Source organism: Chroicocephalus ridibundus, chromosome 4 (assembly GCF_963924245.1).
Source record: "Chroicocephalus ridibundus chromosome 4, bChrRid1.1, whole genome shotgun sequence".
In the NCBI taxonomy this organism is placed as follows: Eukaryota; Metazoa; Chordata; class Aves; order Charadriiformes; family Laridae; genus Chroicocephalus; species Chroicocephalus ridibundus.
In genome coordinates, this window is record NC_086287.1 from 51669619 (window position 1) to 51695660 (window position 26042).

General features: G+C 44.3%; 1 protein-coding gene across 5 annotated transcripts in view; it reads right to left on the reverse strand.

Moving 5' to 3' along the window:
• Positions 1-23428, reverse strand: part of PRR5L (proline rich 5 like) — a 44785-nt gene extending 21357 nt beyond the window's left edge. The window contains exons 1-5 of one of the 5 annotated variants that reach the window (XM_063333814.1): positions 23235-23428; positions 21754-21823; positions 11645-11919; positions 10160-10240; positions 6613-6661 (exon numbers count right to left, since the gene is read on the reverse strand). In XM_063333814.1, coding sequence (XP_063189884.1) covers positions 6613-6661; positions 10160-10240; positions 11645-11814 — 300 coding nt within the window. In that variant the 5' untranslated portion in view covers positions 11815-11919; positions 21754-21823; positions 23235-23428. Of the gene's footprint in view, positions 1-6612; positions 6662-10159; positions 10241-11644; positions 12022-21753; positions 21824-22976 lie in introns of all 5 variants that reach the window. The other 4 variants (XM_063333816.1, XM_063333817.1, XM_063333813.1 and 1 more) reach the window with 4 other exon arrangements.
• Positions 23429-26042: the final 2614 nt, after the last annotated feature.

Below are 26042 nucleotides of genomic sequence, written 5' to 3' on the forward strand. Positions count from 1 at the left end.
CGAGTTTCTTCATCCGTACCCAGAGGAGCAATTGGAATTCCCACAGCACAATGACTGAAGGTGGAAGCTGTCCCAGGCACAACAGCTGGGGCTCCTCTATCAAACCAGCAGGGCCAGCAAAGCCAGGCACCTTCTCCCTCGCTCCACCTTGTCAGGAGCTGGTCATCCCCAACAGGGGCCATGGAGATCCTTGATGTGTGGGCTTCCGCTATGCTCCGGGCAAAATGGTACACATCTGATTTTGCCAGAGGCAAATTAATTGTTGCCTGTCGGGAGCACTCTGCCAACAGCGTGGTCGCAGTGACGGCCTCCGGGCAGAACCCACAGGAAGGATTTTGGGACAACAGCCCTGCCACTGGCACAGCTTGCTCCGCTGTGGATAGTACATTCAAGTAGGAAGGTGGTGAAAAGCAGCTAAGTAGTTTTGGCAGCAGCTCCACAGAAAACATCAAGGAGGCTCAAGCCATCACAGGTGACTTCATATCTTGCCTGAAAGCCGTGTCCCTGCAGTGTAGCAAGGCACAAAGGAATTCTACTGCGCATCAAAAAATATTACTATTTCCCAATAAGCCACTACTCTTGGGGGGGGGGGGAGGGGCGAGGAGGAGTTTACAGAAACACACATTTAATTACGGACATTAAGCCACATTAAAACTAACAGATTAATACTAGTTCATCAAACAGAAACATAGTTTGGAACAGGAGTAAAATGATCCAGGGCAAACTCAAAAAAATTGACCCCATTTTACTGGGTGAAAAAATCAGTCATTCTTCTACACATTACAGCATTTCTTAAATGCAGCCCCCTCTCCTAGCCAACCGAGGTTTTGTGTTCTAGTGTTAGATCACACTTTTACAGGCTCTACAGGCACATCGCCGTTGCTTCTTGGATAATGCAATCTTAATTTGAGAAAAAAGGCATCACTCAAACTTACTTGGCAAGTATTTTCCACGAAGTTATTGCCAGTTGCACACAAACACCTACCTACTTTTTAGTAGTGTTTTACAAAATGCAAATCTGCGTGAGCTGCAGCACCTCGTACCTGGACCATCCCCTCCCATCCTTTTCGTTTCTCTAGAAAGAGGGGAAATAGTGACAGAAGCAGAGAGATCACTTCAATCCTACGTAGAGAACAAATGGCAAGATAAGTACGAAATGACATCCTGAAACGGCTCTTCTAGAGACAGCCTTGTTCAAAACAGATAAAAAAGAAAGCCGGCATAAAGAGAGCAAGTGAGGCAGGGAGAGTAAGAAGGAGAGCAGACCAGGCGGGTGGAGTAGGCAGCAGTGCTACAGGCTCGACCATGGGGTGCCCGTGAGGCAGCAGCGATGGGAGAGCCCCACGGCCGGGACCGGCTCTGCGCTAACGAGTCACTGCTCCAGGCAGGAGCCCTGCTTAGCCAGGGCATGGCACGCCAACCCACACTACGCTTTCAGCGATAGCAAACAGGCACCGTTTCAAGTGAATCACGCACGTCTACGGAGCCAATGTGCGCAGGGCCTGAAAGCAGGTCTCCCTGCTGCCTCTGCCACCCAGGACTAGGTCCTCGGCTCGGCTCGCAGGAACGGGGCTGAGCTGCTGGGTGACCCCATCCATGATAACGAAGCTGGGCAGTTGCCATGGAGTCTCTGGAGCTGCTCCATGAAAGCTCAGTCCTAGAAAGTGCCAGATGAAGCAGAAGTAATTAGCTGACCTGCATCAACAGGGGTTCCCAGCCACTGAGGACAGAAATACAATAATAAAGACCAGCTTGACCCAAAAGAGTATTACAGACATACAGCTGAGCTCTGCAAATCACACAAGTGTGAATTCTCTCCCCCTCGTGTGGTGGCCAAGCTGCTGCAGCCCCTGGCAGCAGGCATGAGGCGTCACTTGGCCAAAGAGCTAGCACTGCCATCAACCAGCAATAACCACCACTCCGATAACATACACAACTATTTCCTTGCCTTGCTATGAAACAGGTAGAAGTAGAAACCTGGTGCCAAGGAAAGTAATGTCACATGCACCAGGTTTTTCCCTTTGTAAGCAGGAGAGAGAGACAGAGACATTTTCAGCTGTTAGCGTGGCTTTACAAAGCAGCCTTTCAAAGGCTGCAACCATCACGAGAGTTGCTGGACAGGCAGGAGTCCCAGGAAGACATGCAGCAGGGACTACATTGGTATTACATGGTGCCACAGTAAAGGGAAGAGTGCACGTTGGCCCCTACTACTGCAACTGCCTTGCCCAGATGGCTAACCTACGGCGAGGGGGACTCTGACCACAGTAAGGTTCACCGCTCCCACTTCTGACCGCTCTAGAGGGAGAGGACAAAATCAGTTTTGGCTTGGATCCAGGCTTGCCTTGTCACTGCTGCTGCTTACTGCTGCAGCTAGCCATTATCATCTTGCTATTTTGACTTTGCTCAACTCCCCGGCAAAATGGGTGCTCGCACGTTGCGGTTTCAATTGTTTTGCCTACACACAGAAAGCCGGGCCTAATTCTGAGTCAGGACCTGTTGCCTCCCGTGGCTCTCCGCTGCAGCAGGCTGGAAATTGTGTAACAGCTTTGCTTCTGGTTTTAAGACATCAAAGCTCTCATTGGATTAAATGAGGAAATACAGTCCACTCGCCGCCCCTCATCTACCAGCTCTGGCAGCGCAGGCAGTAGATGTCAAGCTGGAGAGGTATCAGCTTTGGGCATCTGACTTTCTGCATTTGCAGCCCATGGGTGCTGGGAGACGTTACAGTGCCTGGGAAACGTTACAGTGCCTGGGAAGGGATCGTGTCACTCCACCTTGGGAGCAGACAGTCTGGAGTTAACGTGCGCAAACCGGGCAGTTCTGCCAAAGTGGCTAGCTGTGAAATAGCTAGCCATTTCCATTTTCCCCCGTGAGTTTCAAGATTAACAAGCCCCCCCGAGAGTGAAAAGAAGCAGTTTATCCTTTCCAAAGGTTTTGTTTCAGGCTGTTTGCAGCATCAGGAAGATAATGCATCCATTTATCAACGCTCACTAGTTTTATATTTCAAAAATTTTATCTGCAACCACAAGGGTCAGACAGCATGAAAATGAAAGGAGCTTATTTGAAAAATCTTACAGCTGCCCCAGAGAAGTGCCGATTGCCAATACACCCTGTTCCCCCAAAATGCCAGCCTCTTACCTTCCATGGTCATAGGATTCCTCCCTGTTGTGGTTCAGCTGACCACCAGAGAACTAACCCAGCAGGGAGAGCAGATGGAGCCCTGCTGGGTTACTGAGCAGAGGGTACAAAGTGCCCCTTTTCAGCAGCAGGAAACGATCAGACCAGTTCATGGGCAAAGCCAGAAAGTCAGTACTGGAAAACCTGGACCATGAAGAATTGCTTTAAGGCAGATCTGCAGCAAATATTACGAGTCCCAACTGTCTGGCATTTACACTCAGACTCCGTTCCAAGGAGATGGCTTGTATATATAATAGGGTTGCTAAAGCAGCAGATTTATAAACACAAATCTCCTACAGAATGAAACATCTGAGTTCCCACTGAAACCCTTACAGGAATTACATTTCTCTTTCAAATACTAAACAGACTCAGTAACTCTGGTATGATGACAATTTGGTAGCAGACTAAGAATGCCTAAACCCCAACCGTTTCTTAGGCATTCCTTCAGCAACTTCAGGAACCGGTAATTTGCATAAGTGTTGGTGAAAAAGACTTGTGAGTAATCAAGTCAAGTTGATCACAAAGATAGATTTGTCTCATTATAAAAGCTCTGCTTCATTTTAGTCTTAAACAGTCAGTGCTTGGAAAAATTGCGCGTGTGTGTGTATAAAATAGACATGATGTAAAAGCCAGAACTCTTAAAACAATGGAAAATTTAATGTAAAAATTATCTTAGTAGCTCCTGTTACAAGGGCTGTGTCATAAGAAATGGAAAGCATTTAAGTCAGTTTATCACATCTCAATATTACATGGTGCAGTTGGTTGCTGCTAGGGTATTTAAAACTGCCTAGTTACACATGAGAGCAGATCCTTCAAGGTCCACTTCAATCTAAGAGAACAGTAAACTTGGTTCTCAGATAGCTTTTCAGCGGGCTTTAATAGATGTAGGAGTAAGTCACTGCTTAACGATGCTCTTCCACTCCACTCCCCACCCTGGTGACCCTCCCCCATCACCTCCCCACGTCAGAGGTGACGAGCACAACAAGTCGAAGGAAGTAGCTGAATATTTTATTTTTTTTTCCAGGATATTTTTCAGCCAAATCAGCAGCCTGGTTCAACTCTGCTCATTTTGGTGGGAGCAGTATTGCTGTAAATCAGCTGGCATCAGCAGTGAAACTGAACCCACAGACAAATGAAATAATGTTGTCAGCCCTTCCTTGGCACATGAATAGTCTTTTCCCACTCCACAGCCGGTGGATTTTTGAGTAAAGACATTTAGGAGGGAGCAGTAACTTTTATCACTGCCATGTGCTGTCAGTCTAGAATCAGAAATAAGTCTGCATCTTAGCTCAGAGTGGGGAAAAAAGCTCATTTCCTACAATAGCCTTTATCTCACACTTTGTCTCATGGCTTGTCAGCACCAAGAGTTTTACTTCAGGCTAAGTTTGACGGATGCCAAGTTATTCTTTTTAACACTGAGCAAAAAAAAAAAAAAAAAAAATCTCAGAAATTAAATTTGATCCCCAGTGGCTTCAGTGGTAGAACAGCAGCTGCAGGTGAACTCGTACATATACGCTGAGGTATTTGCACAAGTGTGAACAGAGAGACAGAAAAACAAACTCAGAGGTCGGCGCAGCCAAGCCCTTGCACTGCACGCTCTCCCAGGCGAAGGCCACAGCTCTCAGCAGCAGTGCAGTGCTGAGTACCTACTTTGCAATTGCGGCCTGCGGATGAAGTCGTGTAGCCCTGCCATTAGGGTGAAAGAGCACATTTTTTGCTCCTGCTTTTGCAGAAGATGGTGCTGGTGATCAGATGTTTCTCCCAGGAAAAGATCAGATGCCCTTGGCTTGCTAAGAGAGACGCAACACGGATATCCAGCCTCCAGCAGTGAGCAGGCTGTAGCCTAAGCAGTCCCTTCAGTCGTCAGCTTTACTACTAAGAGATCTAAGGAATCTCAGGAATACCGCTAGCCCCGGCGTGACTGTGACAGGCTTCAGGTTTACAGTCTAGAGGAAGAGAACCACACTCCCAAACCCCAGCACTGGGAGCCATCCGGTCCCCAGCAGTCATCGGCTCTTCTTGTGCAGCGACACGATGCAGCTGTGTCTTACTCAACGCTGGAACCCACGCAGGCCTCTTTCAGTACATTCTGAATTTTCAAAACCAGGTAACAGTCATATGTCAGCACCTCACATCCCTCAGGACTGAGCTCAGCCCCACGCTCCGTTGAGCCTTACGGGTGCGTGAAGTTGCCTCTGGACATTTTCTGCTTATTCCAGCCTTGCAGCATGCCTGACACTGCAGTACCTGGGTATCCGATCAAGACCTGTCAACTTTCAGTTCGCCACATATATTTAGTTGCAAACTTCCATCTGCCTGTTTTTAAATCAGCAGGAGCAGTAGCAGATTTCCACTGAAGCCAGGCAGTTTGCACTACGGGCTCACAGCCTTTCTGCCGGGCTGCCACCAGACCCCACTCACGGTCTAGGAAACGTCCCAGCAGCTGCATCTTTCCAGTAAACGACTTATGCAGATAGCGTATGCAGATAGCGTCTAAAGAAGTGAAACCCTTGAGACAGGAGTTTGCTTCTCACTTGATAGTACAGCGTGGGTTGGGGTTTTTTGAGGCATGTAATCTAATACTGATAAGAAACACCACTAGCCTTTTTTTTTCCCCTTTCTGAGCCGTTAGTGAAGTACACAGCAGCATCAACCGCTTCAGAAGGTACTGAAATTTTCTCTCTCTTTCTCACTCTCTCTCAAAGGGAAGAAAACCCTCTTGTTTTCGGCAGCCACCCTCTTTTTTTAATCAACACTGCACCAAACAACTTACAACACTGAAAGCCATCAGTGCGCTCTCAAAATCATCCAACACACTTTCATGTGGTTACATTTGAACCTCTGTGTATCTGGACGGTATCGGCAAAAGGCAGTAACACTTATTCATGTTTATGATTGATCAGGTCTTCCCTCATCCTTCTTTTTTCACTTTTTGGCAGGTTGTATTTATATTTGTGGGACTAAAAGGCAAACAGTACCCAGGTTGATTTCCTGCTGATAGGGACTTCCTTCTCTGCCCCCACTAAAACAGACCGCCATTATCTTTTCTCTTCCCCTTTGCTGGTGCCTGTTGTAAAAAACCTACTCCTGAATTCTCTATACTAGAGAAATAGGGTGAAAAAAAAATATGAAAAGGTATCCCAACTGACTTTAAAAGTTCAAGTGAATTCTTCTTGACCTTGCCAGGCTACTAGCATCCTTTCTTAAGTGCAAAGGAAGATTATCCCTAATTTAGCACATACACCCATAAATATGATTACTCCCAAGGCTGTATGGCCCACATTAAAAAAGTCCAGTACCTCCATCGCCTTCTATAGCAAAACAAACATGAAACTTGTAGGCTACGTGCATGTAAAAAGGGGCCTTGATTTTTTTTACAAGCTAAAAAGCTGACAAGAGCAAGCTTCAAAATAAAGCAATCAAATAATGTAATACCTGAAAGTAATCTGTGATGAAGGATCCAAGTTCACTCTTCAGCAGCCGTCTGTAGACAGAAGGAATGCAGCCATGAAGTAACAGCCATTGCTGGTCATTTCTTACAGGTATATCCGCACTTTACTACCAGTCATTCCAAAGAAACATGAGTATACGCAAATGTGTCATTTTGGCCACAGCTAGATTTCTTTTACATTTAGGTATGTATTCTACAAATGCTCACAAAGGTTGTTCTCAAATTATGAAGGAATGAAACAGTTTCCCTGAAGTCCTCTATTTATAAGCCATACACCTAGAATAAGCAAAAAAAAAAAAAATCCAAAAAAACAAACCCCAAACATTTACCCCCCTGAATGCACAGAAAGTTGGGGAGACAACTTGAAGTTATTTAGTTTGAAATTCATCATTTTTTCTGCTTTTTGTTTAAAAAAAAGATGCCTTTAATTTCACTGAAAATAGCGTATCATCTCCCTAATGCTGTACTTCCTTTTCTCTTGGAAGTAGAAGGTGGGAAAATAAGGAGAGGAGCAATGAAGTAAACACAAAAGCAGAAGCTGTGGCTTCCCCATGACTACTGCGTTAAAAAAAAAAAAAACAACTGAAAAAAGGTATATTTCTCAAGAAAGATATTCTAGAAATTTAACGAAAGGTGTTTTAAATACAGGCAGGCAGAAGTCACTCTAAACAAGAATTTCTGATAAAAACTGTTGGATTTTAAACCAGACTGTAACAAAAGTTTTAAATTCTAATACATATTTATATTTCAAAACTCCAATATAAAAATCAGGATTGTTTTACATCAGAAGAAGCATTAAAAAAAAAAAACAAACAACTCTCAAAGTTCAGAGTATTTGCACTTTCAGCTTTCAGTGACTGTATCAGTAAATTCTGCCTACAATATAAAAGGCACCCAACAATTCCCATTGCAAAACATTGCATTTTTTTTGTGTTCTAAGAGTTCTGCCTCTCACCAACGTGAAGTATAATCAAGAGTGCTAAAAAATGGCATTTAAATCAGGGACCATCCAGTTCTCAGGCTGGGTTGTTACTAACAAACCGCACCACTTTTTCTTAATCTATGCTGAAAGTGGATTTTGACAGCAGCCTTACTCCGTAACTATTTTGTTTCTACATACATTCGCATGCCAACTTGCCTTTACTCTCTCGCACAGAGCGGCTACATTCACCCTGCCCATCTCAAAGAACATTTCTATTTCTGTGAGATTGATAAACCAGATTAAGTCTTTGGGGGCCTATTTGCCAGAAGGTCTTGCACCAGCTTCAGCAGAATCCAGGGTGCTCTCCACCAGCTGATTGAGGAGCCCAAGGCAGGGCTTCACCTCACGCAGGTAGACCAGCAACCCGAGGCTTGCACCCTAGAGAGAACTCAAGGGAGGGGTCTCCTCCTAATCACAGCCAGGTCACCTCCTGCTTCCTGAAATCCCATCTCCCGAAGGCATTTCTTACATTTCCTCTTGCTGTGACAACTGACTTTCAGAGCAGTAAAAAAAAAAAAAAAAAAAGTATCTAGTGATATCAAATCACAGCAAGATAAAAACTTGGTGGCAGCAATCCAGAGCAAAATGTTGCCACCTGCTCATCTCCTGGTCCTGCCATTACTGTCCTACTTCAAAACCCTCCTGTGCTTCCCACTGTCAAATAGCTACGTGCTGTGCAGAATCTGTGAGTCTTTTAAAGGACTGTGCTGGCTAACTTCCAGCGAGGACCTGAATGGAGAGCTACAAACAAGGAAAACGCATCAGCTCGGCCCAATGGCGCACAAGAGTTGGCCATCTGACAGGTCTGGCTTTTTGCCCACTGTCAAGCTAGAGGTTCACCTTGTGCACAGAGAGCTAACACATTGTGTTGGGAGCGACATCAAAAGTCACAGGCGAGAGGCTGCAGGTGTGCATGCAAACATACACGCAGATGTATCTCCTTTGCTCCTTAGATGGGCCTTAATGAGTTACTTCAGCATTAAAGTGGTCTATTTAGAGAATGACATTTGGAAATGTAACCAGTGCTCAGGGCACCTGCAGGAACATTAATCATGTATTTCAAGGTGAGTGCTTCCAAGTGCTGCCTGGGAATGCCTGTCCATGGAAGAGGGCATTTCCCCTCCCACCATCAGCGCTGCTTACAAAGCACACACAGTTCACAAAGAATTTCCTGTTCTTCACCCAGCTCTCGACAGTCTAGATCCACTTCAGCAACCAACGTGAAGAGAGCATGTTGCAGCCCCTGGAGCTATTCTGCCCAGCGTAACTTCCGTCCCGCAAGGCCGGGCAGGAGCACCTGCTTGCACTGGGAAGGGAAAGCAGGCTGCAGCCACTGCGGGGGGGCAGCAGCCTGGCAGGCGATTCACAAAACCCAAAGTCTGCCAACAGGCTGTGGGTTAGGGTATTCCCAAAGTCTTATGACATTTGTTTTTCTTTTCACATACAGAAATACTCATCCCATGGAGAATTAAGACTGTCCCAAGTGCTTAAACCTAACTTGAAGGCTTCTGACCTGAGCACACTGAAATACCATTAAAGCATGAGACACTGCCCTCGCTCAGCTCTCAAAAGGAATTATATTAAACTTTCACCTTTGGGACCAGACCAAGTAGTGCAGAGTCTTGCGCCCTGTGAGCTGCATTTATTTTGAAAGTAGGGAAAGGGGTGGTTTAGACTGCTGCTTAATATGTGCTTAGCCTCGATTGCCGTTTGAATCTTGGCACTCAGCAAAAATGCAATAGGGATGAGGGGGGAGCATATAGAAGGAGAAGTGGAGACCTATAGGACAGCATTCATAATGAATGAATATGGCTGTAGTGGGAAAGGGAGAGGGAGGAAGAACTACATCCATGAGCTCTGACCATGCCCCTCTTAGCAGCACTTGGAACCAAGGCAAGAGTACATTGCTATTTACCTGCACTGCAGTCCTATCTATTGCTAACCAAACTTTCCAAATAATCAGAATGAAACCACAGGCAATCATGAAACCTACTTTAAAAAAAAATATGATACTTTTAATCATCAGTGGCATCAGTGTTAGAAAACGTTTATTAGGCTTTTAGGTTTTTTATCTTCAGGGTTCGTATTTTCATGTCTTGCTCTGCAATTACCATGTGAAGATTAGGCTTTTAAATGAAATGCTGTGTTTTGCTTTCATTTTATACACTCTGTGGTCCTGAGAAGCTTGGGTTTAGAAAACAGATGCTACTACCATCACGAATGCCCTGATAAAAATGTGTAAAAAATAGCCAGAAGAGGTAAACTCCCTAGGAGGCAACAAAATCCTTATAATCTAAGTCAAGACACATCCTGTCCTTGTCAAAGCTACACATCCACACAAGTCAGAGAAACGAAGTGCCCCATGCCATTCACTCCATCCAATAGCAAAAAATAAGTTAGTCTGAAACCCCAAAGCTGTGCTTATGTTTCCTTCGATCCCTGCTCCTCCCACCAATATCCTCTAGCTGCGGTTCTGTAGGGGAACAAAATCAAGCAAACACCAAACAAGCAGCAACAGAAATCCCTTTTCATGCATTTCAGCAACTTACCTGATATTTTCATTGAGGGTGTAAAGTTCATTGCTCTGCAAGCCTCCCCCTTTGAACACATTTATCACTGCTGTTTGAACACTGCCAACAAAGAAATGATACAGTAGAACATCCATAAATAACAGCCACCAGTATGATTTAACACAGAGCTCAATGTGAGCTAGCTGCCAAACGTTAAGTGGTTACAATGGGGTAGAGAGGTTAATTGCACTTAAATGCTTCCACTCTTTCTCCTCTGGGAATTACCACTCTCATTTACCTACCTCTCTCATGGGAGACAGAGCACAGCCAAGTGCAAGTTGTGCCTAGTGTAAGCAAGGGAAAATTGTTACGGGGACACTGTTCACAGAGAACACGTTCACACTGGATATATCTTTAACACAACTGTTTAGGGGATCTCTGCTGCGTGCTGCAGGCTAGTTGCTATGAGGAGGCATAGACGCTTGGCAATATCTGCCAAACACATCACGTTGCGTTATCCAGCAATGCTAGCAGGAACCACCCAATCTGCAGCATCTGGCAGGACCCTGGCTGTGCTGGAAGGCATTCTGCAGCCAGCATCACCTCAGTCAGACCCAGCTTTAAGCCCTGTGACTGCTTGTAAGATGCTGTTGGAGGATCTTCTAACTCATACTTCTCTCACCAGCACAGACGAAGCCATAAAGCGACTGCATACAAGATGGTTTAGCAGGACTAAAGAATTGCCATGTAACAAAAGGAGGTGTCATTCCCTTAACAGGCATTCCCTTCTGCGGGCCTGTTATGGCATTTGCACGCTTCGCAGACCTCAGCTCACTACCCTGGCACAAAACTGCAATGTTTTAGCCAGGATACTTTTGTGTAATAGTAGTAAACTGAGCAAAGTCAGTGAAAGAAAGGGGTCTGCAGAGTGCAGAGCTGGTGCAAGGTGGCAGAAGGGAAGGTGGGAACACCCACTTTTGGTAGCAGCAGGCCATTAGATCAGATCAGGACATCTGACTCTTCACCCTACACATTGTTTTTCCAGTTGCCATTGCTGCATGACACGCACTGCAGACAGGATTCAGCTGTCAATAGGAAATGCTGGTAGAAGCCACAAGCTTAGCAGTTGTCAGAGGAACTTGCCTGTGGTAAAAGCTTCATAATATGCAAGTACATGTCTGTTGCGCATTAAGAAACTGGCCTTTATTGCAGTACTAGGAATGTGTTTTCCTAAATGGTACTTAAAAGACGCAACTATTAACAAAGAACAATTCTGGTTTACTTCAAGACAGTACCTCTGAACAATGTTGGCCAAAACCAAGGCTGAACAATACTAGGTCTAATTTTTTCACCTCCACGGAGGCTTTCAATGCCGGCAAAGCTTGGGCATGGCAAAAATTCATGCGTGCTTATAAAGAGACAAGCTTAGCCATAAATGATCTGCAGCACAAAGATCAGACGCTCACGGCCCTTATCGCGGGGCTGCTGCAGGGTGAGAGCTCAGGCCAGGTGGGTCCTGCTCACCTGTTCCAGGCAGAGTTGGAGCTGAGCTGCAGGGCCTGCCGAGCTGCCTGGAACCGCGGCAGGTCACTGAGGACTGGGGAGCTCATGAAGCGAGGTCGGGGCCTTCTGAACGAACCCATCTTGTGGATCTGGAGAGCAAATAACGGAGCTACGGTGAACCCTCCAGTCATAGGGCCAGGTGGAGTTGGAGCAGGGCCGTCAGAAAGTCTCTTCTCTTGAAGGTCCAAGAGTCAATCTCAGTGATGTCAACGAGTCTTCAAACCTAAGGACTGAGACTGCAGCAAAAACGGAGAGTCAGCCTTGGACTAGCAGTTCTTCACAGCATCAGGTTGTGACATGGATATGCATCGCAAGGCGGTGAAGGAACAGAAGCAGTCCTGCAAAGCGAAGAGAAAGGAAAAGAGCAAGACAGAGAAGAGAAGGGAAGGGTATCATATCCCATTAATAGCAACTTTGGGCAAATCTTCTAGAATTCTTGAACAGCAGCCCCTTTTCCTATTCTGCCCCTTAAATAATGACGCAACACAGCTAGCCAGAAATACAAGCATGATCTTTCTTTCCGTTTCAATTAGCAGAGATGTAAGAACAGAGGTGCTTAAACTCTTTTGCCAGAGACACTTTACAAGTACCTTTAAATATATATAGCCATTCAGCCTGTATAAAATAATAGAAAATAAGAGAAAATAAAACTATCCCACTGTCTCACCAGAAAGGAAGAAAAGATTAACAATGGAAGAAAAGACAAACAAAGACAATGTTTCTTTTTTTTTTTGAGAAGTGTTGTGCAAGTGAATAAACCCACTTGTTATCAGTCCATTACAAAAAGGATACAATAGGGAGTTTCTGCAAAAGTGGTCTGACAACCAGATACTTTGAGAGTAAGCAGGACTTTTATGTTTGTTTTGTTTTCTACAGAATGAGAAGTAATTGCTAGGCCAAATACAAAATGCTCGTATTTTCCACTCCGATCATCATCTCCATACAGATGAATATGTAGCCCCAAGTAAACCACAGAAATAGAAGAAGTTAGCTCGGATAAAAACCACAGAAAAACTTTGGCAAAACTTCCGTACTTCAAAACCTCCCCACTTCAGATGAATACAAGCAGGAGATGTAGATGGCATATTGGAGAATGGAGATGTGGGAGAAAGGAGAGAGGAGGGGAAAAAAAAGCAAACTAAAAAGTTGTGTAACTGAGCTGCACACAAAAGATGTCAAGCAAAATCTTCTCTTTTCCGCTACGTCTTCAGCATGAGGTGAGAAGAGCCAAAGAAATGTGCATCTGCACAGTGCTTCTAATTTGACTAATGCTCAGCTTCAGGAAACTCTTTCCACTCTCCAAACCGTAATTAACTCTTTTACATGTAAGAGGACAGCTTTCTTCCCAGCCAGCCAGCCCCATTTCACTCTGAGCTCGCTTTGCTACCCCACCTCCGCATGGCCTTGTCACATTCTGATGAACCACCATGAAGCCCTCGCAAGCCTTTGCTGTGCCACCGACACCACGTGCCCGGCCACCGATGAAGTTAACGGAGAAAACACAGAGAAAAAAACCCTAATTTTTTAGGCACTGAAACATTCAGTACTATCATTCTTGGTGCTATTCAAGAAATAAATACGGTTGTTATTCCCCTGCAAGCTAAATACAGCTTTCACAGATCTTTGTGGAAATGGAACATAGATACAAGTGCAACTTTTTTCTGTCTTTAGACAAGTCCTGGCTGTCTCTAGAGATGACAAAGCCCAGACAGTCTTTCATGACATAAGCTTAGCCTTGACTGTTGTTGCTTGAAAGTGCAGAAACCTGTTGATTCTGTAGCTGCTCTGTTCCAATTAAAAAAGAACCACCAGATAATAACAGATCATTTCACATTGCCCACACATTTTCAATCTGCCAGCAAATTTCTTTATGGGCAATTGTAACCACGTCAGAAATCATCAGAGGAATAAAGCTACGGCACCTTGGAGAGCCGAGGGCAGGCCTTTCTCACAACATACCGAAAGGTGTCTGGGAGGCAAAGCCTAAGTACAACGGACGTTTCTGTTGCAAAACAAGTGCTTGTGCCAATGCTTGTCATCCCCAAGTTCCAAAGCTGACAGCGTGAGGGGCTGAAGGAGTGACAGCTCACTTCTCCCAGCAGTGCAGTAAAATTCCTAGCTTAACGATTTTTACACAGGGAAAGCAGCATATATTTTTCAGAGCTATAAAATGCAATGTGTTACTTTAGATCAGTCGTAGGCATTTAGCAGGGCTGGAAAGCGGTGGTTAAGATGCCTGTGCTAGCCCTCAAGGCTCCTCCTATCACTGTCCCAGGTGCCATAAATGCATCTTTCTCCCCAGCAATGCAATAATTTTATAAAGCTGCATTTATATTAATTTGAGTTAGATTAATTTGAAAGCTCGAATTCAGAAATGTAAATCAGGAGAACAACCTCTCTGCCTTCATATACCTATATTTAAAGTTTGTGTAGGAAATTCTTTGGCCTGTTCTGTGCGAGAGTTAAAACACCATGACCAGGAAAGTCTCTCCTGAGCGTGGGCTATGGATTTATGAGACAGCAGAACCGTGGCATTACACAGGGCCCCACGACAAATTTCCTGAACACTTCTTACCAAGGGAATGTGCTTGTTTCTGCTCACGGAAACATACACGTTGTTTTTCTTAATCTCTGTTAAAGTCACCCAGACAGATAGTAACAAGCTCTGGTCTGCGAAGAGCAGATAAGACACCCTTCTTCCCCCTTCCTCCCCCAACCCCAGTCTGCAATCCCACGTTACTGTCAAGTCAACCTTACTTTAGGTTCTCATCAGGAATTTAAGACAAGATCTTCAGCCTTAGGACCAGATTCAGAGTCTTATTTTAATTTTTTCAGTATTCAGTGATACAAATCCATCTTATCTAAACCGGTAACTGTTAAACGGCAGGCACAGCAAACTGTTACTCTGAAGAAAGGCGAGCCACCAAATGGTATCCAAACGTAACTGACCCTCAAGTTACCAGAACTGGAAATGCCAAAGTCTGTGAGAAGGACGATCCTCTCCCCATGCCCACAGTTCACTTAAACTATTTTCAGAGTTTTATAAAGCTCAAAGTAACAGAGCATTTACTAGAAAACAGACTTTTGGCACAAGTAGTTTGCAGATACTGTGGACCTGAAGATACAACAAAGCACCCAAACCCAACCAAATACTTCCATCAGACCAAGTTTTCCTTTCACAGCAACTAATTTCCACTGAAAGTTTTCCCCAAAGCAAGGCGGCCTTGTAAATACTGCTTCATTTTTGCAGGGAAGTTGAATTAGCAGTTTGTTGGCAACGTCCACGGTGTGCTTTCTCCAGTGTGCAATTTTTTGGCTTTTTATTGTGAGAAACTACCCTTGTGGCCAGAAAGGCATTGATGTAGTTATAGGTTAGTAAGAAGCCCTCATAGTATTCAGGCTACTTTAGCTATTGGGAATGAATAGTATTTAGCAAAATGCTGAGTACAGCAAAGAACAATTATTCTCTTCAGTTTGTCGTGAGAACTCTCATAGAATTGCGTAGAGATATTCAGAAACAGATACTGTCCTCCTAGAGGCCTTCAGTCCAAACTCCCTCACACCTACAGTCTCCTCTTCCTAAGCTTAGAGTGTTTTAGAAGGCTACAAAACAACCTGCTTCTAATAATCATAATCTCATTATTTATCAATCACAGAACTAGAAAAAGTTTTAGAGAGAAGCAATTATTATTTTTCCCCTTTTATAGAGAGTGAAGGGAGACACCAGGGTGCAGCGTGTTCAGCCACCGAACAACACTCTCCCCATTGACTATAAAAGGCACAAAGACCTGGAGACTAAAGTGCGGCGACAGCATAAGAAATACAGCCACACCGAGATAATGCCTCACTGCTACATGCTCCAGCTGCTGGGGCAATGCTTTTCGTGGCATCAGGACATTGCAAACTGCTTGCCAGCTGACGTATCCTAAAACATTCCCCTCTCTCCTCATCTCGCTTAATGACCTTGTGTGTCATTTTTGGCAAGAAGCTTGACATAAGTAAGTCAGAGATAGGTATTGCTCTTCCTTCCCTTCATCTGTCCTACCCCTTGGCCATTTTTTTTCTTCTTATCCTTGATTACCATCTCAAACCCCAGCTATCAAAACCCTCTAGACCTCTAACAAAGCAGATATGTCATTTGTGTAAAACCAAGAGTGAGAAATGAGTGCTTCAAGTGAGCAGCCTCTTCAGAGCTGGAAGTCAATGTTCTCAACTGGGGAGGGAAGCAGGACGATGAGTCAATCTGACAACAATGTAATTTCATCCACTTGTAATTCATCACATCTGAGTAAACACTTTTAGGATTAATCTGAATCTTTAAAGAGAAGAATCAAGCATGGAGATAAATCCTTTTCCAATGTACGTAGACACAGGCATTTATAAAAACATTACAGTCATCAATCTAGGAATTTTTTATCATTTGTTTTCTGCTAGCCATGAAAACCAACAGAGAAATTATTATAAAATGATTTCATGAAAAGACCTTTCCTTCCCAACAGACCATAATACATCTGACTCTCCGGAGAAAAAGCAAGATCAGGCAATATACCTCGACCTCTCTCTCTCCACTAAAGAAAGAATAACCCAAAGAAAAAGCTGGCAGCAATTCCTCCAAATTATGAATCTTCATGATAATCTTCAGCCAAACAAACAAAAAGCCCATGGTAACTGAAAGTTTACAAAAGAACAGACCATTTTAAATTTCTCCGATGCCTTCTCTCAAAACTCAGAGCAACAGCTGCTAATGGAAGTGACGGGGCAGAAAAATCTACAACTTCCTTAGAGGAAAACTTGCATGGACACTACTTCACACCAAAAAGCCACAAGTCAAAAAGTAACTTTAAACCAGGTGGCAAGGGAGGGAAAGGGAGAGTGGAGAAATCACAGGATCCCCAATTAATCCATCTCCCAGGTCTCCTGAAACAGAGCAACAGAGAATGAGGGGTTATCCAGATATAAGTGATGTTTTGCCATTTAAACTTTTCTAAGTGGTAAAAAACCACCCCCTCATTTATTTGCTATGCAGTGATACTGAAAAGTGGAAAAGCAGCCCACAACCTGTAACTTCAGGTCCTTTAGGTCATCACAAATACACCTGCATATCCATGAACTTAGTTTATATTCTGAGAAAACGCAGACAGCATTTGCCACTGTTAAATTTACAACACATTCCGTTCCTCTTCTAGCCCCCAGTTGCTCAGTTTCTTAAAAATAAACAAGGTGTGCTTTTCAGAAGGAGAGAAGGTGATCAAATCAAGATTTATTCAATAACTAACAAAGTTCCTTTCTGGTTAGCCCTGATCAGAAGCTGTATCTTAGATGTAGGTCAGAAGTCACTGAAAGCAAGAGCGTCAAAAATTTTGGAGGTAGTCTGGGGCCCAATCTTAACTCATGGTCCTTCCTACACCCTCAGCCTTTCATGCCTTCACACCTTTGGAAATCTGACTCATGAAAATTTTAGTGCTTAATTCACAGCCCATCAAAACCAATAGGAATCTAAATATTGGTCTTAATATGGTTTGAGTCAAGCCCTGAAACGGCAAGGAAAAGTGTAGATACTTTCTCTTGCGAGCAGACCCTCACATAAGGAACAATATATCTCCAAGTGTGCTCACCAGGAGACATTCCCAATTCAGGAAGGCAAATGGATGAGTGTAAGACCAGCCTTCAGGTCTGAGAATCTTGCCAGCAGGATTGATTCAAGTTGCAGACTTTAAAAGACAGCCTCTTCCACCTATATTATATTAATGCCACTTGTTTCTGAAAAGCCACCAACAAAACCAGCTCAGAAATTTTGCAAAGGGAAAGTCCCATGAAGCTAATATCAGGGATCACAGGCCACAGGCATGTCCCTGCTCCTCAGCACAAGGGCAGGATCCAGGTGGGAAGGCCTTCCACCTCCCAAGACAGGATCCTATTCACCAAAAAAATATCCCTTTAAGCTCCTTTAATGGGGCTTTAAAAATTATTCATAGAATCATAGAATTGCCTGGATTGGAAGGCAATTTCAGATCACCTAGTCCAACCATCAACCTAACTCTGACAAAATTCCTGGGAGTTGGAGAGAACAAGGATTCATCTGGTATACCTCTCCTTTCCAAAGCTGACTCAATACAAAATAGCGTCAATTTTTTTTTAAATTATTATTCTTTTGCTGGGCTACCCCACCATGAAGGCAGCAACTTGGTGCCCCATAAATAGTCTGCAGTTGTTCTGCTGGCCTCACCTGTCCTTAATTAAACTTGATAGATTTTAACTATCAAGATAAAGTATGTAAAAGAATTGACATCAACAGAATATGGGGAAACAGCCCTCTCAATACAAAGTGCTGACACGCTGGTATGTACCCACATCTCCAACAATTTTACTGCTGCTCTTTGACTACCCAAAACAAGAGCTCACATTCCCTGTCTTCCTAGGATACAACCATCTCCACAAATGAGACCCCAGCATCCCTGCCTTCCTCCCCCATCTTTTGCATATTCCCATTTCAAATCAGACACACATCATGCCTTTATTTGTAATACATCTCAAACAAATTCACAAACAGATCTAACTTGGTTTTGGTAGCAGAGCCATGTAACATTTGAAAAGAAACTCAGTGGTTTCCACTTAGTTATGCTTTGAGTTACTGAGGTTAAAGCAAACCTGAAACTCAAAGTGAAACTCTGCTTAGAGTGAGAGGAAATATATGAGAAGAGGAGCGGGAAAATCCTTTGCTTATATCCCTCTGCAATTCAGAGACCACTGCAACCGCTTTGGAGTTGATGGCCAGTTAGAAGTAAGACTGCTACTGCACATCTATACACATGAAAATATAATTCCTCATAAAAAAAATGCAAGAAATAGTAATGTCACAGAACAAGCCAGTTCAACGTGAACTAAAGAGATCAGGTCATAGTAAAGAACATACAGAAAAATAAATATTTTGTAATATAGGAGTAGCATCTAAGATGACAAAGTTATTCTGTTCTCTACCACAGGTTTTCTGTGTTATTTTAGAAACATTACTTAATTCTTGGGACTCACATCATTCAAAAATGGAGAAAATTGTTATGGCTATTAAATGGTGCCACGTGTTTGCAAAATCCTCTGAAATGCCTGGGTGGAGAATAGAGAACACCTCAATAGAATCACTTAACTGATCAGTACGAAGCTAGAGAAAAATTTGAACTAGATGCACTAACTACTGATTTAATCTTGTTGAAATGAATTGCACTCCCTGTATAAGAAACTACCACATCAAAAACCTAGCTATGAAAGGCAAGAAGCAAAAACGTAGCGGAGTTTCAGTGGGGAAAACTGATAAAAACTGATAAACTTCATAAAACTGATGGACTGGATTGGGGCTGAAAAAATACACTTACCTCTTTAGTTAAATAAAACCCCCATCTAATAGAGAGGAAGAAGGAATAAGAGAGGGAAAAGTGGAGATATATCACCATTTTCTGATTAACTGAAAGTGTTAGGGTTTCTTAGGCATTCCGTAAAGTTGTATCCATGACAGCTACAGTAACCATCCTTTCAAAATGAACTCAGTGCAGTGCTGTCCTAATCCACAGCGGCTGGCACAGATTTTTTTAAGCAGCAAGCTTAACTGCATCTCTCTTTTGAGTTTCACTCACCAAGATGTAGCTCACTTCAGACAGCAGAATTAAAATCATCATTGCTTTGTCTCCAAATCTATAGCAAGGCTTTGGTCAAGCTGTTACACTCTAAAACCCGTAACTGATTTAATAGCAAAATGGTACTCCAAGGAGCTCAGCCCCCAGTTCAGTGGCCTATGTTATTCCCAGGCCTACCAGTCTTAGACTCTTTGATTACCGGAACGACTTTAAATCAGTACAGCTTCATGGGAACAAGCCATAGCATGAAAACAAGAAAAAAAGATGACACACGCATAAATAGTTATTTCCTTCCACTGTCAGGAATAGCATTTAATAGCTGCACTAGTAAGTGCGTCCCTACTGGAGCAAAACAGGCCAGGAATGTATCACTTGAATGACACAATTATGAGTACGCTATCAAGCTTTTTGCTGTAGAAAAGGCCTTTGGATTGAACTGACAAATGTGTTTGCAAACCCAGAAACTAATTTAGCAGCTTCAACCTGTTTCCAATAACTCCCAAGTAGCATCTGCTGCAAAATTCAGGAAATACGTGTATTAACTCGTTCAGAACAAACTCGAAAGTACATTGAAAAGTCTGTAGAGATCACCGCAGTTTTGCGTAGCATACGGAGAAGCTGTTGGCTTGTATTTAGAAGGAATAAAAACCATAGCTGCTCAACAAGTAAACAGTTCATACGCCGTAGTTACATGAGCAGCAGAACTAAACCAGCCCTGCTCTCCCACATCACGCTCCCTCCTGAATTTCACACATGCAGGAGGGGATAACTCCTACCAAGAGCCCTTCCTGCAGCATGGGCTCTAAAAACATTTTCACAAAGCTCAGAGAAACTTTATCCTTTTAGGCCTTTCCTTCCTTGGTTAAACATGGTGAAATTCACAAACTATTCATGAAGTTACAAGAGGGGAACAGACAAGGGACAGCCACAGAGAAGCTTTCTTAAAGATGCCAGGCAGAAGCATGAAGGGGCAGAGAACACAGTTTCAGAAGCTAAAAAGTCCTACCAGTCTAAATGTGAAGATGTTTAATTTTCTAGGAATGTGAATCAGAAAACATGCAGGATACGCTTCATCAAAATCAAACAAAACATCAGCAACTGCAATTATTTTAGGAACTATCTCTGCTGCAACTAGAATGACAATCTATCATCTTTGTTCTTTCTTGCACTTCATACTTATTCCTTTTTGTTTCTTTTTTGGTTTTGCATTCCTGTTGTTGTTACTAAAAACATAAGTATACCCCACATTTTTAACCCTGGGGCTACAAAACATGGCAGTTAAGTAGCCTGCTTACACATCACAGCCCATCCTCAGCCAGCTCTAGTATAACCGGGTTTTTGCTAAAATCCTCAGCACAATCTTCCATCCTCTGAGTTGCACTTAGCCCCCTCTTGTGTAGTAAGAACAGGTTGTTATGCCTTACTGAATAAGCCCTGGAACCCAGCACATACTTGGTGTGTATTTATGCTTCAATTCCCATCAGCAGAAACAATGACTACAAAAGGCCCTAAGTTATCAGGGAAAAAAACCTCAAATGCTACAGGATCCTAGAAAAGTCACATATGAAAACTAAACTCGTTGAAAATGAGTGACAGAAAGGATACAACTGTAGTACTTACTTGCCTGCTACTTCTAAGCCCTTGATGATGCAGTCAAGTCCCATTCCTCCACTCCTTCCATAAGAATGGAAGCTACATCTACTTATTTCTCAAATAAAAAGTTAAATATCTCACCTATTCTGTGTCTTTGGTTGCTGGAAATTTAAAGAATTGAAATTCTTACAAAAGGGATTGAGGAGTCAGCAAACACTACCTGTGCTCCAGATGAACTTTGAAAGTGAACGTTGGAAGTCTTATCAGCCTCAGCTGACATAAACATATTGCCCATAAACAAGACAGCCCATAAACATATTGCATAAAAGTAATTAAAAGAATTTTATCCTGAAGGCAAATGAGAAACTGTCACCTTAAACTCTGCTGTAAAACTGCAAAGGGAAATATTGCTATTAAATTGACATGGCAAAAAAGACTTCTATATGGGCTCGAGTGCACTTGAAGTTCTCTGCCCACCCTTCACGCTGCCAACTTGCAGGTACCATCCATGTAGAACCCAGTGCAGTGCCGTGTACCTGACTTGACAACTATTTCAATCAGAGATCCAGGACACCCCCATCACAGACAACCATGGAATAATCCACCTCTGGAAAAGTTTCTTCCTAGCTTCACCAAAAAGCAGCTGCTTTTCAACCCAAGTCCAAGAATTTTCCTCCTTCCAATATGTTCTAGAAGTCCATGGCACCAAAATCTTAGCAAGAATCTGACATGTTGTCTATGAGCTGTGTATCAAGGGCGTACATTGTCTTAGATTAATGTGAAACTTTCATTGTCTTTTGGAACACAGGTTTTAGTTCAGTACTTGTTACAGCTAAAAGAAAAGTCGCAAACCTTCTGAGGGAATCTCTCAGCACTCTGCACGCTATGTGACAGGTCAATCAATCACGATGATCTTGCTTGTCTGTAAAAAATATAAATAACTTTAATAGGAGAAATTTAATCTAAACAGGAAAAAAAAAATAAACTGTAAGTGCTTTTACATCACAATTCTCCACTTACCTACATAGAAATGCCATTAGATTTGGGTTGCTACCATAGATCGTGTTCTCAAACCTACCGTCCATCACATGGCTGTAAAATAGCTGGCATAACTTACTGCACGTATTTTCAGCTATAGGTCATTTTTTGTCGCCAAAATGCTAACAAAGCTCTTCACAGGGGTCAGAGGACAGAATTTTATCCCTAGCTAGGTGGTTTCCTAGTTTCAGGAAAACGAGTTTATCAGGAGAGCAAAATGTCTTGTCTCCACTGAAAAAAACTACGCAGCCTACACATAAGCTTCTGTGTCTTGTGCACGCTGCCTGACTGTGAAATAAGATCTATGGATATATATTAAATACACATGCATATACAGCACTATATGCAAGACGTAAACAGCTCTTGCACACTGATCCAGGTACTCATGTGTTCTGCATAGCCGAACTCTTTCATACCACAAAATTGCAGCACTGCCTATAAATACTCTCAGCACTTGTTGCTGACAAACAAAAAATCCCTCTAGTTGAGACAGCCCACTTACATGAGCAATTCATCATATGACTGGAAAAGGCAGAAAAAAAAATAGCTGTGCTTTGGACTATTCTTTTCAGCATAGGCAGCCAGGAGCTGCATTGACTGGGGTCACTGCTGGCATGACGCGCAGCTATAGCCGATGTCCCACGGAGGAGAACGTGTCAGGGGGCAGGTTTGGCAGTCGAAGGAGCTGAAAAGTAGGTTATGTCCACGAAAATGGAATGTACTGTAAATATTCCTAGGGCAGAGAGGCTCTGAGTGCTTGCCGGGGAAAGACGGGTGGCATCACCAAGGGGGAGAGGCTCGAGAGAAGAGGCCTGCTACTCACGGCTTTTGTCTCCTCTTGCAGTGGCTACACGCTAATTCAATTTATTTAGAGAAAGAGAGGAGAAAACTCTCTTTCTCTTCACCCCCCTGTTTCAGAATTATTGTGTCTCCTGGGGGAAAGGCTTAGACCGAGACATTTGATTTGGGAATGACTCACCCGACAGAGCTACGGAGCCGGAGGGTCTATTTTTAATATGTTCAAATGGAGAACTTACCCAGGTTTTATGCCTGCGCTTCGCTTCGGAGGCACTGCCGGGCGAAGGGACCCGGCTCAGCCCGCTCCCTTCCGCAAGCCGCCCCCCGGTAAACATCCCCTTCGCGCCGCCAATGTCGCCCTACGGGTGCCAGCATCGCTGCCAGCCCCGGCGCCTCCGCGGGCAGGGGCAGATGCGCCCGGCCGCCGCCGAAACCCCCGCGGCCGCGCAGCCCTCTCCGAGCGGAGCCCGGCGCCCGGCAGCGCCTCCCGCACTCACCCCCGCCGGGCCGCGGAGCGGGGGGCGGCGAGGGGCGCGCCCCCTCCGCGCCACTCCGCGCCGCTCCGCCGCCGCCGACCGGCCGACCGACGGACGGACGGACGTGCTGCCTCTTCGCCGCGATCTGGCGAAATTTGCCACCAACCGGCCAGGATTATACACTTCCTGGCTGCCGGCCAGCCTTTATTTTTACAATCTGCCTCTTGCTGGCTCCTCCCAGCAGAGACAAAAGGCGGCCGCCCGGGCTGCGGGCAGAGCCGAGCCGAGCCGGGCCGGGGCGGGCGGAGCGGGGCCGGCGGGGGCTGCCTCCCCGGGCCTCCCGCTCCGCTGCGTGGTGGGGGAAGCCCGCCCCGACCCGTCCCGTCACAGTCAGGAAGTTTAAATTCTTCTGACCTTTAGCGAGAGAAAGGCAAAGGAAAGGATGGAGGAGCTCCGGAGGCCCTGCCCGGGGCAGGGCGGCCCCAGGACCGGTGCCCGGTCGCCCCCAGGGCTCTCGCCGACTCGGCCGAGAGATGCTGGACCTACGGCCGGCTGCTGGCAGGCCTGGCTCGGGGCGCGGAATTTGCCTTCGCGCAGAGCTACAGATCAAGAACCGGGTCGTTACGGCCAATAAAACGTGCAGCACGGGGGAAGGGGATGTGCCGTGTAAAGATAGGGCTTATTTTATTTTGATCTCACGGTTCAAGGTTCCTCTGGCAGCCGCAGCCCCGTGCAGTTTGCTCTGTTCAGCTGTCACAGTGTGCAGCAGGTATCAGACAGGAAACTGCTGAAAAAAAAATGACGTGTAATTCGGGGTCCTTGAGGAGATTAAAAAGCCACAATTAGTCGCAATCAGAAAGCAATCGCATGGAACATGTAACTCGCATAGTGATGCTAACTTTTGGAGAGCTACTTATTAATTTAAAGTGCTGAGATTTTCAAGTTTTCAAAGGAGACAGAACAAATTTTTAAAATAGCGTCATTTTCTCTAAATGTTGTGGATTAGTCTATGCATGGTACTGCTGATGCTTGGTAATCCAATGCATTGCTTGTTAAGAGAATTCAAATCGTACCTTTACAACTGACTTGCATCTGGTCTCAAAATGAGAAAAACTGATGCTACTCTGTAACCAGCATGTTGATCCATCAGCCTGTGCTGGCATCCCCTAGCACTTTTAAGTTGTTCCGCAAACATCCATAGCAAGCTTAGATGAGAACACTTGCTTGTTTGTAGGAGAGGTATTCTTATGTCCCTTTTCCTCCTTTTCTATCTCTAGATGTGTAAAAGCAAGACTCACTGAGGTATTGTGAACCTGCTGCCCATTGCTACTACTAGTTACACAAATAGGATTTACTGTTACGAACAAGAAATTGGTACCTGGGGCTCGCAGACAGGACTTTACTGCAAGCTTTATGAACACATACAAAAACAGGTTTTCTGTCACAGACAGAGGCGGCATATGATGAGAGTTGATACCTATCCAGGACATAAAATTTTAGTGCGTCTGTTAAGCTACTAACAATTAAAGGTGCATATTGTTACTCATTCTCCACCTGCTCTTCAAGCCAACAGCCACTAATTTTTCAGAGACAGCATTGCTGAAGTGTGTTTGAGTGGTGGTCTCAATCCGTGGCTGATGATATAGCCAAGAAGTGACCGCCACTATGGGTAGACTGCAGAAGAAAGGATGTGATTTATCACAGTTGAACTGTTCTCCAGGAACCTGCCTGTGAAGACAATGGTGACCTGACATACCTGGTCAGGTGGCATGCTCCATCTGAGAGAAATTCTCAGGTTTTCTAAAAATAAAAGGCACATAAGCTGGCATCTTTCCCCAAATTTTAACTCACATGGTTATGAATCAAAACTTGACAATACATTTCAGGTGTGGGACAAATACCTGCACATGCAGAGTTGTGGAACACCAGGTTTACAAGGGGGAAGGTATTCACTATACCCATGTGGCTCTAGCTTCAGGATTACCACTGAGGGACATCACCGCCACAACACAGACTTACTGTGACCATCCTGATGTATGTCTGGGCTTACGCTTGTGGGAGAAGAGGGAGGAAAGAGCTGAAAAGACCCCTGACACTGCACGGGGAGGAAGGGGAAGGTCCTCTTTGATTTCCTTATTAGGAAGAAGTGAGGCTTCTGTGGAAAGGGAAGAGTCCTTGTCACTGGGAAAGAGGGTCCCCAGTTATCTTAGGCAGGAGCGCAGGTACTGGGAAGAATTTAATATACAGCAAGGGCAGACAAAAAAGACAGTTAGGAACATTAGCCCAGCAGAGAGAGAGAAATTACTTAGGTGGGATTCATTTTGCCTAGCTTTAGCTATCTGAGATTATGCAAAACGCACATGGGTTTCGAAGTTAGGTAAAGTAAATCCTACCCTGGACTTTACTCGAGTGGAACAGGGTTGCAGTGAAAGGGAAGTTGCAGTGAAGAGAAAAGAGTTATGTTTAGACTGACAGATGAGAAAAATTACCTTTAATAGCTCCTTTTTCACTTTTAGCTTTGGTTAGAGCAAAAAGAGAAGAATATGGTTTCTAAAGAAAGCTCCTTGCCTTACACAGACAAGTGATAATTTACGGACATCTGCTGTCAGCATCGAAGCCAATACATGTTGCAAACGGACGGCCGTGCACTTTGTGTGAGAGGAATCGACTCTTCTGTGGCCTTGCTCAAGTCTACAGCATCGTCTCAGAGAACTGAAAAGCAGGCAAATTGACAAGATCAACAGTGTTCCTACAGACATTTATATAATGAACGGAAATGTGAAAAATAGCTACAGCCTTAATTTTGTTTTTGACACTCTGCCCCAACAC